This window comes from Nesoenas mayeri (assembly GCF_963082525.1).
Source record: "Nesoenas mayeri genome assembly, chromosome: 2".
NCBI classification, from domain to species: Eukaryota; Metazoa; Chordata; class Aves; order Columbiformes; family Columbidae; genus Nesoenas; species Nesoenas mayeri.
In genome coordinates, this window is record NC_137543.1 from 50,381,367 (window position 1) to 50,395,703 (window position 14,337).

General features: G+C 43.6%; 1 protein-coding gene across 1 annotated transcript in view; it reads right to left on the minus strand.

The window, feature by feature from the left end:
• The window catches only part of CABLES1 (Cdk5 and Abl enzyme substrate 1), a gene marked incomplete at both ends in the record, with an annotated part of 72,558 nt that continues 58,221 nt past the window's right edge, over positions 1-14,337 (minus strand). Inside the window, 5 exons of the mRNA XM_080339820.1 lie at positions 1-141; positions 1,715-1,922; positions 2,848-2,954; positions 13,010-13,113; positions 13,900-14,056. Of these exons, the coding sequence (XP_080195946.1) occupies positions 1-141; positions 1,715-1,922; positions 2,848-2,954; positions 13,010-13,113; positions 13,900-14,056 (717 nt within the window). The remainder of the gene's footprint in view (positions 142-1,714; positions 1,923-2,847; positions 2,955-13,009; positions 13,114-13,899; positions 14,057-14,337) is intronic.

Here is a 14,337-nt window from a genome sequence, read left to right on the forward strand (position 1 = left end):
CTAGGAGTTCTGCACTAAGCGTCTGTAGTGCGGCATCACCTCGTGCTCGGGAAGGTGGAGAGCGAACTCCAAGGCCACCAGCACTGGGAACTCGAAGGCGATCAGCTCTCGCCTGTTCAGCCGGAACTTCTCTTCCAGTTTCTGCAACAAGAGCCAAGGAAAAAAAAATTCTGAATGAGGATTTGACTTTCTAGCGCTTTCTTATAGACATTATTCAAAACACAGGTGCTGCTGGCATTAAACCTCTGTCCTGCTGGACTTGCATGGCTCTAGGTTCAGAAAATGAGAGCAGGATGAACGGGATGTAGTGATTCCTTCCCGTGAAGGTGAACTCACAAAGCTTAGCCAGCCATGCAATTTCTGCAATGTTTGTTGTTTCACTCGTTCCATCTCCAGCAGATACATCTTCTAACAATTACAGTGATGACCACTGCTGGAAGAGTAATCTCCTGACTTCGTGCAAACATTTAAATCACTTGTGTAATTCAAGACACGCGTCTCGTAACTGCCCACAAACTTCTCACGCTCCTTAAAATCGCTAATTTTCCTTCCAGCATCAGACTGTATTATGACACCCTACTGAGGAAATTATTTCTGCTACAATGAGATACATTTGATCTTAATACCTCAGAGGCAGAAGGTGTCACCTGCAACAACCATGAAAACAGTGAGTAATAGGAACTACTGTCCTCAAGGGGGATGAGATGGGTTTCATAGTTGGATTTCTGCTGTAACATACTAAACCTCCCATCTGTTGTTTTCCCTGGAGCTGGATGCTACAAGTAGGCAACCAGCTGTTTGGGGGTATTTTTCCCCTCCCTGTCCTCTTCTTCTGATCTCCCTGGCTTGCTACTTCTTTGCTCTCTGGTCTACTGAAAAGCTCAATGTGTCTGAAGGATGGACCAGTGTTTCAGGATAGCAAGAGAGATCAGATCTTCCAGCTCCCACGGGGTTGATTTTTTCTGGTTATTTGGACTGCATTCTAACAAACTGACTGTTAACCCAGCTCTGTGACTGTGGCAGAAGGACACGAGTCCAGTCCTGCCCTCTGACCAAGTTCCCATGTCTGTTGAACTGAGCTGGTTGTAGCCAAGCACCCAGCTACCTGCCCTGTCTGCTGGACTAAATCAGATTGGCATCTCAGTGCTTACAAATGGATTATGGAATAACACTCCCCTCTGTTAACTTATTCATATGGATGGGCTAGAAGACCAAACACCATACTCTACAAAAAAAAAAAAAGTGGGGGTAAGGTGTTCTAGTGGGAACACTTCTTTAAGTTTTCTTGCCCAAAAGCTTAACTTGATGAAAGGACTATAAACTTGATAACCTGCTACACTCCCTCTGAAATTCGTATCTGCATTCACCTCTTGAAGGAAAGTCCCTATTAACACTCTTGAAAACATAATTAAAAGCAAAATTTATTTCCTGAGGGTTAACTTTTGACTTGTATTGACAGAATGGTGGTCAGATTCCTCTCAGACCCCAGAGTTTCTGATAGCAGGGTCTTCAATGACATCACATGAGCCTCCCATGTCTCTGCAGTGACACTGATCACTATTACTTCCACATAAATGTGTAACAAAAAAATGGTATTTAGCTGGCTGTACAGCTGGAAACCCAGAGGAGAGCGTGACCACTGACAAGCACGCTTGTGTAGACACCACACCAACACTTCACGTAGAAGGAATACAGGAAATCTATGGATACGTACATCTATAAGATGCTTGACTTCATGTTTTCTGAGGTCACTGCCAATTTTGGCTGCTAAAAGAACACAGGCTCCAGCACATAGCTTTCTATTCTGCTTGTTCAGCTTCCCCTTGAGAGCGAGCTTCTCGAAGTAGACAAAGGCCATGGCCACTGTGGGCTCTTCAAAACCACATTCTTCTTGTGCAAGCTTGCGCATTTCTCTCTTCAAGCTGAGTAAAGAGACCAGAGAAATATGCTGTGAACTGTGTTTTAAAAAGCATTTCTCATTTCACCCGAAGAGCCATCCTTTCAGAGATTCCTCCTTAGTCAAATGGAGGGGAAAAGGAGAATGTAATTTACTGGGCAGATATTTTTATGCTCTGTTTTGGGGACACATTTCATGGCACATTTTGACCCCACCCTTCCCCCTCACTGCCCCCAATGGATAATTGTGTCAACTGACAAGCTCTGAAAATGTTAGTAACAATATTTCACCAGAAATTTTAAGCTGCATGGAATTTATTTAGTAACAACAGCTTGATCGCTTGTGCTCTGTCTGCATCTTTGCTGCTGGTTAGAGTTGGTCAAATCCAAACCGACAGTCCTTCCATGTACCCCAGTATTGTCTGTTTACAGAGCAAAACGACTCAGGATCCTTACGGCTACTTCAGTCAAATGAAATTATCATTAGTGCAGTGAAGCAATATGTCCAGCCTGCTACACTGGAAACAGTGATGAAATATTACAACTTTCCTGTGAAGCTGACCACTTGTTTTGCTTCTGGCCATGCTCTCCGGACAAGGCACAGAAGTCAACGTTTCTCTTTCCTCAGTCTCTTTTTAAGCTAAGTACCGTGAGCTCTGAACCTCTTCTGTGTTATTTTTCTGGATGTTTTAATACAGTGCATGCTAAACTTGCAACCTCGGTCCATTAGATGCCACATTTGACACCTGAACAGTGCATGTTTGTACATTCCCCTATCTTGTTTACTCAGCCCACTAATCAAAGCAATCATCTGACTTGCTGTGCACCTCTGTCCGTCACTGCTCCTGGAAGATCAATCAGTGCTGTGCTTCCCCTCAGGTACAACAGCAATTGCACCGAAATGTGAGACAGCTGCATCATGTTGCAGCCTCACCAAGCTTTGCAACCTACCTTCTTATTTTACTGAGGGTTAACTTGATGTGAGGGAACTTCTCCTTAAAGGTCTCATTCATGTCCTTCTTGAGATCTGATGGCTTCACGTAGTCTATGACTGTGGTCTGTAACACATGGTCAAGAAAGAATTACGCTTTTAGTTTGTAACAAACAACATCACTTGATTCCCAAAAGCAAGGAATAACAAACAAGTGCCTGTCAGTTCCAATGCTTTCAGTAGAAGGGAAAATTAAGTCTGAATTAAGGCAACAATTTGTGACTGCTCCGTCAGAACAAGTGACCTGAAATCTGAGATGACTGCTCAGCGCAAGCCCCTAACAACACATATTAGGATCCTTCAAGTATTGCTGAGAGTGTTTACGCCAAATGTGGGTGAATAAAACCTAGCTGAGAAGTCTTGTTAAACCAAAAGAAATCATTACAATAACCAGTTTGATGACCAGATTTTGTGTGCGTATCTCCGTGAGGTTCTGAGACATATAGTGAAATTCTCTCAAGTTGATTCTTCAAAGGAACTGCTGCTACAAATTGACTGCCATTTGTGATAAAAGAGGTGATTAGCCTACATGTCAGGTAATTCAGTAGAGCGCAAGGTAATAATACGCTCATAAGTTACACAGTAAACAGACAGAAATACTGAGTTAGGACAACATTCAAAGTGTACAGCCTCTTTCCATTATGTTGAGCTTCCTATTCCTTTTTGTCACAACCTAAAGAATTTCCCCAGGCAGCAGAGGGCCCTCCAGGCCAGTACTGTGATACCAGTGCTGGCATCTATGGGTGCACAGCACTTCTCTCATTCCCTCAGTCTTCTTTCAGGTAGCATTTTGCCCAAATCCTCTCTCACCTCTCATCTCTCACCTGGCCAAAATCTATCAGCTGCACAACAAGCCAACCCTCATTTTGGGGACATGCCAAGTTTCTTCCTGGCTTTCACTGTTCTGGCTGTTGGACAGAAGCAGAGGAGCCCCAGGGCAGCCAGGGGACAACCTGGTCCCCAAGCATCCAGCACCTGGCCAGCTTCAAGCACAGGCAGCGGGACAGCAGCAGACTGCAGGGCATTCTCCTTCCAGTAAAATAATTTTTCCCTTCTAGCTTCTGTTTATGATTAACCTATATCATGGCAAAGGCCCATTAACACTAAGCAACAAGAGGTGGAAAGAGGTGTGAAAAACACTTGCTAAGTGTTATGCCTTTATAGAAGATGCGCCCTTGCTGTATCTATCCTCATGGGAATCTAAATCAGCCAAAAAGACTGACTGCATATGCTTGAAGGTTTTTTTTCAACAATTAAAATAGTATATGGAAGGGCTTGGGGAAGAGAGTGTAATGGCTCTAGAGAGCAACTGGACAACTCTTGTTATCCAATCATGTTCTTGGCTGGATAAGAAATTAAAACAAAGGGCAGAAAAACACACCTAATTTGTCCTGCACTTCATTTAGGAGCTACGGTACTGAAATAATGGATAATTATAGGAATCTAAAAGAAAGCAGAGTTCATGTTTCCCCTAAGTAGCTCACAGCAGTATTTGAGAGAAACATACTGTAATAAAGAGGAAAAAAATAAACTTCTTGCTACAGGTTGCTGCTATGGTCATATATATGTTTTAAAATGTGGGCTATTCCACTATCGGACTTGCAATGTGAGCAGCATCCTCTGTCCAGATAAATCACTCCCCACTATGTCCTGGGAGGCAGTTCTACCGGGCACATCACACACAACAGCTGCCTGCTGTTGTCCCGAGTAGAAATGCTTGCAAGCCCCGCCACCCACACAGTTACATGTTAAGCACCAATCCAAATTTTGCTCAATAAAGAGGACAATTTAAGGGATTTCAGTCCTATTAAGGAAAGCTGCCAGTTGTAAGAAATAATTAAAAAAGGAGAAAGCTACATCAAACCCCTTCAGCTACTCCTGCTGCCCTGCCTGTGTACAGATGAGCCAGAGCGCGGGTCTGCGCAGAAGCTGCGGTGCCACTGAGGTTAAAAACTCATATGCTGTCTTGATGACATGCCACCGTGCTTGAGTAAAAGGAAGAGAAGAGAAGACAGGCAGGAGAAACCTTGCCCTGCTGCTCAGGGCTGGAGGGAAACGCTTCAACTGAATGTCAGAGTCTGCCTGGTTTTAATCTTGCTGAGGTTGGAAAGACATACGCACACACCCGTATGGTCGCGGCTCTTTGTCACAGACAGCTTCTCATGTGCTTCATTTCACCTGGCCAGGGCTCAGCCCTCTGAACCAGAAGAACAAAAATCTCACCAATTACTCCTCTTCTTTCCCTAAAACATCAGTGCCTGTCTGCCTACTCTTTGGTTTTGTTGCCAGAGGACCATCAGCAAGTTGGGTGCTTCTGATGCTTACACAGATATACCACAAGTTTGTGCTATTAAGAGAGTTCCTCTTAGCACTGCTGTAAGAGGACTACTGAAACAAGGCACATAACATAATTTCGAACAGTGCCATCTGATACTCAAAGTACAGAAACATCGGTCCACACTGCTCTTACTTACAGAGTCAAGAGACACTGAGCACATAAAGGTTACCTGCTGTTAATCCAAAGATTATTTTAGTTACTACCAGCATTTTTTGGTTGTCTTGTGCAATCCTAAAAAGACTGAGCTCGGTGTTACTGTGCAAAGCTACATGGCACTTTATTTCATGCTTCACTGCAAACCTAACTGCCCGTCGTTTGCTTTCCATTATCACGGAGCTCCTTAGTTTTATCTTAATTACCTCTTGCAAAATGATCACAGGTTTTTCTGGCAGACTTGCCTTTGGCCCTCTCCAGGTGATCATCTTCCCTTGCACAGAGGAGGATGCAATCACTCATGAACCTCCCGTGCATGACAGATACCACTTTGCAGCCGAAAGGGCACCACAGTGGAGGGAAAGCACAACCATTCTGCGGACTCAGCCAAAGGGCTGCACAGAAATGATGTTGGACAGCAAGTTTCAGGTGCTTTCACCTCTAACAAGTGGGTGCTGGTACGACCCCAGCTATGGGGTGACTGCACAGAGAGGGAGCAGCAGCCCCCCAGGCTGCACCTTTCCCCACACCCTCTGTTTTACCCAGGACTCCTCCAGCCCCTGGGAGATTTGCCAGAATTCAGCTAAATTCTCTTTAGAAGGAAAAAAGTTGTTTAAAGCAAAACACTTGGAGGCTTGAGAATAAGCAGACAGCTTAAAACTGAAAATGGTAAGGAGGTATGGCTATTTTTAAACACAGAGATTTGTCAATTTTGTCCTGTTGATAAGAATCTTCCCCTTCCCGCCCCCCACAACTCCAAATACTGCTGCTTCCTGCGAGACAACAGTCTCTATGATATAAATCACAATAATGAAATCCAGATGAAAGCTGGTGCGTGCTGGTTTTGATTCATGTAACAGGATAACAGCAGCATGTTTGAACACACTGGCTCTCAGGCAGCTGTCTCATCTTGTCAGTGCCATGCTGGAGAGCTCAGCTAACTGCCCTTATTCTCAAGAAAAGGAATTGTGCAACTTTTCTTTCTTCCCCTTGAGTTTGGTTTTGGTTTTTTTGGTTTTTTTTTAGCTGCTGCAGATGTCCAACTTTGTCTGATCAGCGGGCTTTGCCCAGCTGGTGCCCACAGAAATGCATGTACATGGGACCCTGCCCACCAGAGAGGTAGGCAGAAAAAAAAAAAGTTGACAGGTGATTTAAAAGCAATGCTAAATTCATGTCTATTGAGTGATGGAACTAGCTACCCCTTCTATCTGTTTCTGACCAGGTACCTGAGCACCCCTCTTGCTGTCATGCCCTGGCTGGGGCACAGCACCCACAAGCCTACACAGAAATCCTGGTCCCCAACCCCTCTCCTGCCCAGGGCACCTCCTGCACCCCATGAACGGCTTGGAACTGAGCAACAACCCCACCCATGAGGGAAAGAGTGCAGGAAACCTCTGGCGTGGCCCAGTGACCCAACAAGGACCAGCTGGGATCTGACACAGTAGGGCTCTGACCTAACGTCATCCTTCCCTGCCTGCTCTCTGCTCAGCATTTACATTTCTCCTCACTCTTCCAGGCCATTGCCTGGTGCTTGAGCTTCCTGCATGTCCCAAATGAAGCCACCATGTCGAGGAGAAGATGTCATAGAATCATAGAATTGTTTGGGTTGGAAGGGACATCTTCAATCAGGTCAAGTTGCTCAGAGCCCCGTCCAGCCTGGCCTGGAATGTCTCCGGGGATGGGGCATCTATCACCTCTCTGGGCAACCTGTGCCAGTGTTTCACCACCATCAGTGTAAAGAATTTTTTCCTCTTGTCTAGCATGAATCTCTCCTCTTTTGGTTTAGAACCATTACCCCCTGTCCTATTGCAACAGGCCCTGCTAAAAAGTCTGTCCCCATCTTTCTTATAGGCCCCTTCTAAGTACTGAAAGGCTGCTAAACAGCATGGATTTTTGTCTGTCTGGAACAATTCTAGTATTGCCCATGTAGAAGCACCGTTCAACATCGACGTGCCAAATTTTACAAAGGGTTTGCAAATATTTCCCTAAAAGGAGCACGGTGTTTTTCTATCCAAACATGCTTCCTTATACCCAATGTTATTCCCCACCAGGCAGGCACTTTGCACTCCCAGAGCTGTCAGACACACGAGCAAGGCACTGGGAACTACCAAACTGTCTCTCTCGTACTCTAATCTCGAATGTTTGTAACTTCTGTCATCCAGAAACGTCTGTCTTGTTTCTCACAGCTTATTTGCAGAAACACATTTCACTTCAGTATCCAGCCATACTCCTTTGTCAGCTCTGTTCACATCCTCTGTATACAAATCTGTGTATGTATATTTTAGTTTAGCAATAGAAGTTGCACAAGACAAATGAAAGCCTTGATATACAGTAGATGCCTGGACAACATGACAAATGCTTCGGTTGAAGTCTGTACTCTGCACACTTTTTGCATGGCTGGCAGTTTTGAACTTGGAGGTTGGCTTGTGTGTTATTCACGAGCGTTTTCAAACAGCTGCTTTCTCATAGGAAAGCTGTATATATAGTTTCATAAATATGGGAGGAGGGAGGATGCCTGAAATGGTTGGAAAGACTGGCAAAATGAAATATTGTTGAAAATAAATCCTACTTTGGCAGGCTACCAGTAAAAGATGATCTAGCCTTGGATGCTTCTGCCTCCTGTTTAAGAAAGATAAAATCAGAATAGGTGAATAAAGTGAAAGGTATATGATAGGTTCTCTTCAGCTGTCATTACTGTGTACCCCTGATAAATCTACTTGACAAAGGGCAGACAGAAGGTTGATACCTTTAAGAGACTTTTGGTACGTCAGCATTAAGTTCTCAACCCTATAAGAAATGAAAATATCTCTGCACTGCCTGGCTACCTTATATGTAGCTATAAACTGTCAGCAATCTAATGCATATACTTACGGATGACAGTGCATATATATGGGAAATCCTGCTAGAGCAGAGGCTTAAAACAGTGATAGAAAATGGGAGAGATTCCTTCTTTATAATTAAAAAAAAAAAAGAAATACTAAAAGAAGATGTTTCTGTTGTTAAAAAGGTATTAACATTCATGGATTTTAAACTTAAAGATTTAGAATTTCACAAAGCAAATAATCTCAAAAGTGTCTCTTTGAATTAAAGCACATGGAAGGATGCCAATTATTTTATACAGTTAACACACTGAAGTAATTCTCAATTAATACAGTGTGTCATTGTTACAAAATATGTGTTTAGTGGAGCCTCAGCCAAATATAGCATCAAACACATAGAGCCCAGGGTTTAAATATGAATATACACCACCACCACTGTGATCCTCTGCTCCTTGAGGCTTTTGGGTACAAGGTCAGTAGCCGATAAAGCATCTGGAGATGCTTAATTTACAGCTACGGAAGCAGCTTGAAGAACAGGGTGACGGCACCAAAGGACGCTGGCTGTAGCGGAGTACTCCTGACCTTGATGCACCTTGGGAAAGACAGAACAGGGGAGCGAGAGACCGAACGCACTAGATCATCATGCAGGGCTTTTGTTAGACTAAACGGCCGGGGCAGCAAGCAGTTCTAATTTTAAAAGCACACTGAAGGACTAATATTTAATAACTCAGCCTGGCTGTGCTCGACACTAGTGCTGTACCTGGCAAGCGTAGGCTGACAGTCCGCTGTAAGAGCACTGCAGACTTTTGCGATGTGCTTTTTTATTAGTGGTGTAGATATGTCAATTTCTTTTGACATAATTAAACCGCTACCCTGAAATAGTAGTTAAGTACCCAAACCAATTTCCAAGTGTATCCCTTGGGCACGGACAGATGGATATTGCAAGGATGTTATTACAGAAGGGTCACTCAAAGTCAAGATGCTGCTTTTCTTCTTTCACTGCAAGTTTTGGCAGCTAGGTAACACGCTCCCGTGTTTCTGTGTTACCAACAAAAGCAGGACTGCAGGGTCAGCCTCATTCATGTTGCAGAGTGAGTTTTCTCCTGCATGGAAGGAGTTTGTTTCTGCTGACAAGAAAGCGTGGAGGCCAGGGAGGCACTGGGGAGGCTGGACATATGCTGGTCGACATGAGACCCGAGCAAAGAAATTACTGCTCTGTCTGGTAGATAAAGTTCCTGTTCTAGAGAGATTTAAGAATCCACAAGAATTCCTGTTTTAGCAGTATCAGCCAGGAAGACATCTGTTAACCATGACATGATGTTTCCCCTCCTGCCCCCAGCACGAAATTTTTCTACCTCTCACTGTTTATATTGCGGCAGAGGTTGTAGATTCTCCTAAAAGACAACGCGAAGCGAAAAAATTTCTCCAGGATAGACCCGAATTTTAATATGACTAATATAATTAATAGAAGCCATAGAGTTTGTGTTGGGAAAGTACTGAAAGCTGCTTTTTCAGAATAAGTCCCCTGGCAGGCTGTGGGTATTACTCTTAGAAATGCAAAAGGGAAGTGTATACCCTTTCAAGCCACGAACTGCACTGCAGAAAAAAAAAGACCAAACGAAAAGCACTTCTCCTTCCCCACAGCTTTCTTTGAGGAGTAAGCTTGGCTACTCCTTGAAAACAGCTGAGGACTTGCAGTTAAAAACGCTCTGCAAGCTAGGACTAATTCAGTTCAGTAAACTTACAAGACTATAAAGTGATGAGAAACTCAGGCTCTACAAAAATGGAGGGAACTGCACGTCAAGTGCTAACTGCATGTATTTCAGAGTAAAATCCAAGCTGGACCACACATTTTGTTCGTCTTATGCCTCGAGATAAAGCCTGCAGTGTTTACTGATGCAGCATTCACACAGACCTCCACAGAGTTTTACCAGTGGTGTAATTTTGTCCTGCAGAGCACCAGCCAGGCTCCCAGGAGTAATATCGGTGCATGTGGCTCTATCCTGCAGCCAGCATGGCAGCCCAATACCCAGCCTTGCTCATCCACACCACCACACGTTCACCATCCTCTTGCACACCTTCTCCCCCTTAATTGCTCTGAGAACCATGATGGGGGGGGGGGGGGGGGGGGAGGAATATCTACAAGCTTGCAGCTGCCAAGCATTAATGCTAAATGCTGGCCAAGTAACAAAACTTTAATTACAAGCTGCAGCTCTCTCCACACACAGCAAAATGTTCAGCGCTGACATCAGGGCTGCTCTCAGCGGCTCCGGCACTTGTGAGAGGCAGTAATTACGGATATATTATGCTCAGGACCAGAGACTGGTTTAAATCTGTATACAGCAGCTCTCTAGCCCTGTGGTCATTTGGCAGAGGTCTATCACTACCATGATGGCTGTGCGCGGTCAGAGAAGAACCACGGGTTTCTCACTCTCCTCACACTGCAATTCGCTTTAATTGCAGCATATGCTGATTTTTATATTTGGGGAAGAAAATGACTTGAAATCACAGTCTATTATGTTCCTGTTCACACTGATGTGAACTGCGAGGAGGAGGAATGCCAGCCGAGTCAGGAACATCTTATGTGGATGTGAGTAAAGTCTCCTACATAGCCGATACGGCCCTATATTCACCAGCTGGATGCACAAGCCCTCCTTACCCACAGCCCAAGCTGCAAAATCCTATTTAACCTGCAAGCTCCCTGGGCATTCTGGCACCACCTTTTCTTGCTTCTTGTGGTTGAAAGAAGCACCAGCCCCTTGTGAAATCTCTCACCCAAGCACTGAAGAACAAGCACCCACTCTTCGGTTTCTTGCAAAGCTGTGCAGCTCTTGCATGGCACCACAGCTAAGCTGCTTCAACCTGGGGCAGACAAACACCTGGGACAAAATGGCTCTTGGCACAGGCTTGTGATTTCCAACACCAAAAGAAACACAGCACTTAATGTCCTTTGGCCCTTTGTTAGGTCAGTGCCTGCCTTCAGAGAGGGAGATTCGAGTGCTGCAGACCCTCAGGCAGTGCTGAAATGATGGCTTAAAGGCAAATTCGGGCAAAAAAAACCCCCAAAATGTGAAATAAGACATTTTTTCCAGACACAGCATTAATTAACCCCTAGAGAAAATGAGAAATCAGGGAGAATCCTGTCAATGCAGACATATTCTAGACAAACAAAGACGCTGATTTTAGCAATTGCCCTTGAAATCCATTTTTCACCTTTAAAGCATCTAATCATACCTCTGTCACAGTGGAAATCCCCAGTCAGCTCCTTACTGCAATAGAAGTACCTCAAAGTGCTGTGGTTAACCAGCACATGGAACAGAAGAGCATCGAACACCTGCTCTTGGGCAGAGATGTCCCTGACCTATTTTGGCTCACCTGACCCCATCCATCTCAACATCAAGTTGAAGGGGCTCAAAGATCTCAGGTGATCTCAGAGGACTCATGACCTGGTGCACATTCACGGCCCGAGGAAGGTTAGAGACACAACCATGACAGCTAAAGCTATGTCCACTTTGGATGCCCGTTAACGATATCTTTCTCTTTGAGGGAAGGCAGTTCCCTGTTCATGACAGTAACCATATCAAAACCTAACAAATATTTTCCCACTCAGCTGCCATAAAAGGCTGACACTTTGTGGGTTGGCAGCCAAAAAACAACTTGCCAACCCTAAAAGTAAAGCTGTTTGAAAGTAAGCAGAGGACATACCTGACTTCCCATTTGAAAATCTAGTACAAACACAGCCTTAGAGATCAATCAAGCCTCTCTGTGCAACAGGCAGAACACTCCTGCCAGCAAGGAGATAAGCTTCAATCTATATGGAACATGTAAAATACATTTATTTTGAAGAAGCAGCACCCAAGAGCCCTATTATCAAATAAAGACCAGGGTGGGAGGTAGAAAAGAACCAACAAAGATTGTATGTTTATATACATGAGTAGTTTCTTATATCCAGTCTCTGTTCCAAGTTTAAGTGAGGACATGGATGACACTTTGGCCCCCAATGTATTAAATCCCATCCTATTTGTATATAGATAAGAGTACTAGGTCAACACTTTGTGGGGAAAAAAAAAGAGCTTTACCCCGTTGCCTACTACTACTTCAGATGTATAACTCACACAGATATGTGCTCACACTCATACGATGATGCTACATCTTGCAACAGTCCTGCCAAAAGGGCACAGCGGCCTACAGACTTGGTGCAACCAAAAATAAGGCTACGGAAGTCTCTTGCCACAGAAAACACTGAGTTAGAGCACAGATCAAGGAACCGTTATGCGTCTGTATTGTTACGGGTTTGGATGTAGTGAAAAAAGTACAGGCTTTGCTTGTGATTGCTGCAATTAAAGGAAGGACTATCCCACGGTGAAATAAATACCTTGGAAACAAAGGCCCTATTAGACACTGAAACACTGTTCTGAGGAGTGAATGATAAGCATCAAAACACAATGTAACTTCATGACTTCAGAAAAACCCTAATGGGCATCCTCCTATTTTGTAACAGATGACAGTTAGAGCAAGCATAAATTTTCCTCCAAATGCGAGAGAATGAACGTATTGTTCTAACAAGCCTTTCATCTAAAGCATTTATGAAATACAGCAGTAATAAAAGCGTTTACTTTTGTAATACCTCCATGAGTTTGTTTTTACACGTCCCAGTAAGTAACTGTCATTTAGAACAAAGCATTCCGAACAGCTGTTATTAGTAGATTAATAATAATAATCTTCTTAAAATAAGGCCAAATGTAACCTTAACCATCAAAATATTGTTACCAAAATTTATCTGTGCTATACCATATTTTGCATGTCACTTACCATATATGAAGGAAATATTAAAACCCGCTTATGTTTGCCACATGGCCATTGGGGATCATCTAAAAGATTTGGGTCATATTCAACAAAGTCTCCCAGGTCGCTACCTATAAAACAATGGTAGATACAAGAAAGGATTAATTACATGAAGAAACATCTGGACTTAACAGAAGTGGTAAATGAGCTCACAAATAATACAAAAGATAACCTTCATGCAATATTTTTGAAAGAGTCCAAAGATTTTTCTAAATTTTGAAGACTCTTTTCAATACTAATAAAATTTAAAAAGATACGGAGGACCTACAGCTTATGAATTACCTAGTAAATGTGAATTTAGGGCTTAGAGAACTACAAAATTATATAAAGCTCCACAATGATTTCTATTTCTGGCAACAAGTTTTCATCTGTTGATGCAGATGTTTTGATTTGTTTCATTTGACGCGCCAAAATATCCTAAGCATATAGTGCTTTGGCTTATGTTTTGTGACCAGTTTTGTAAACAAAGCCCCTTCCAGCCTAACAAAGGTCACAAGTATTATTTACACCTTCAGCTTATGACTATCGCGTTGCCACCGTACATTTTCCATAGCAAAGGAAGGTAACGATGAGCCTGATGCATGAGGAACAAACAATGCCAGTGTCAGGAGGAGGCACGTCAAGTGGCATTGGGGGCCAGAGATACAACCAGCTGTCTTGTTTACTTAACTTTCTGTCATCTGTAAGCCAGCTTTGCTCAACAAACAGGGAATGAGCTGTGATCCACCCACGTGAGACATATTTTGCTTAATTTAGGCAAAATAAGGAGCTAAACCATGAAATATGTCTGTCTTTCATAATAACTGCCTATCATCGGGGTACGTAAGGGTATTAAAACACACTTCTTGAGAAGTTACCTGCGTCAATGCTCCCCTGGGTGCTGTTAGCTCTTGCCAAAGAAAGGCTACGATGGCTTGCATTGCGAAATTGGGAGAAGGATGAGGTGGAGTCGATTGTGTTCCTCCGAGTTCCCAGAGCATTGGTGGGAAATAGGAACTGTGTGTAAGAAACCGTCTGAAAAGAAAGAACGGACAGACAGTTACTATCAGCCCAGCTCAGCTGCAGCGTCGTGCCTTTGGTGCATCCCAACTGGAAGCAAGGGAAGACAAATTAGGGGAGGATTTTCTGGATTTAATGGTTAGGCACAGATGAACAAACACCAGTCACCTACATTTGTTTCAATGCAGTCAGTTTATCCATGAAAAAAAAAAAACCCTTTTGCAAAGGCATTAGTTCTTCAACAAAACCAAACCACCAACACGCACACACATACAAGCTCTAAATACCCTGGATTT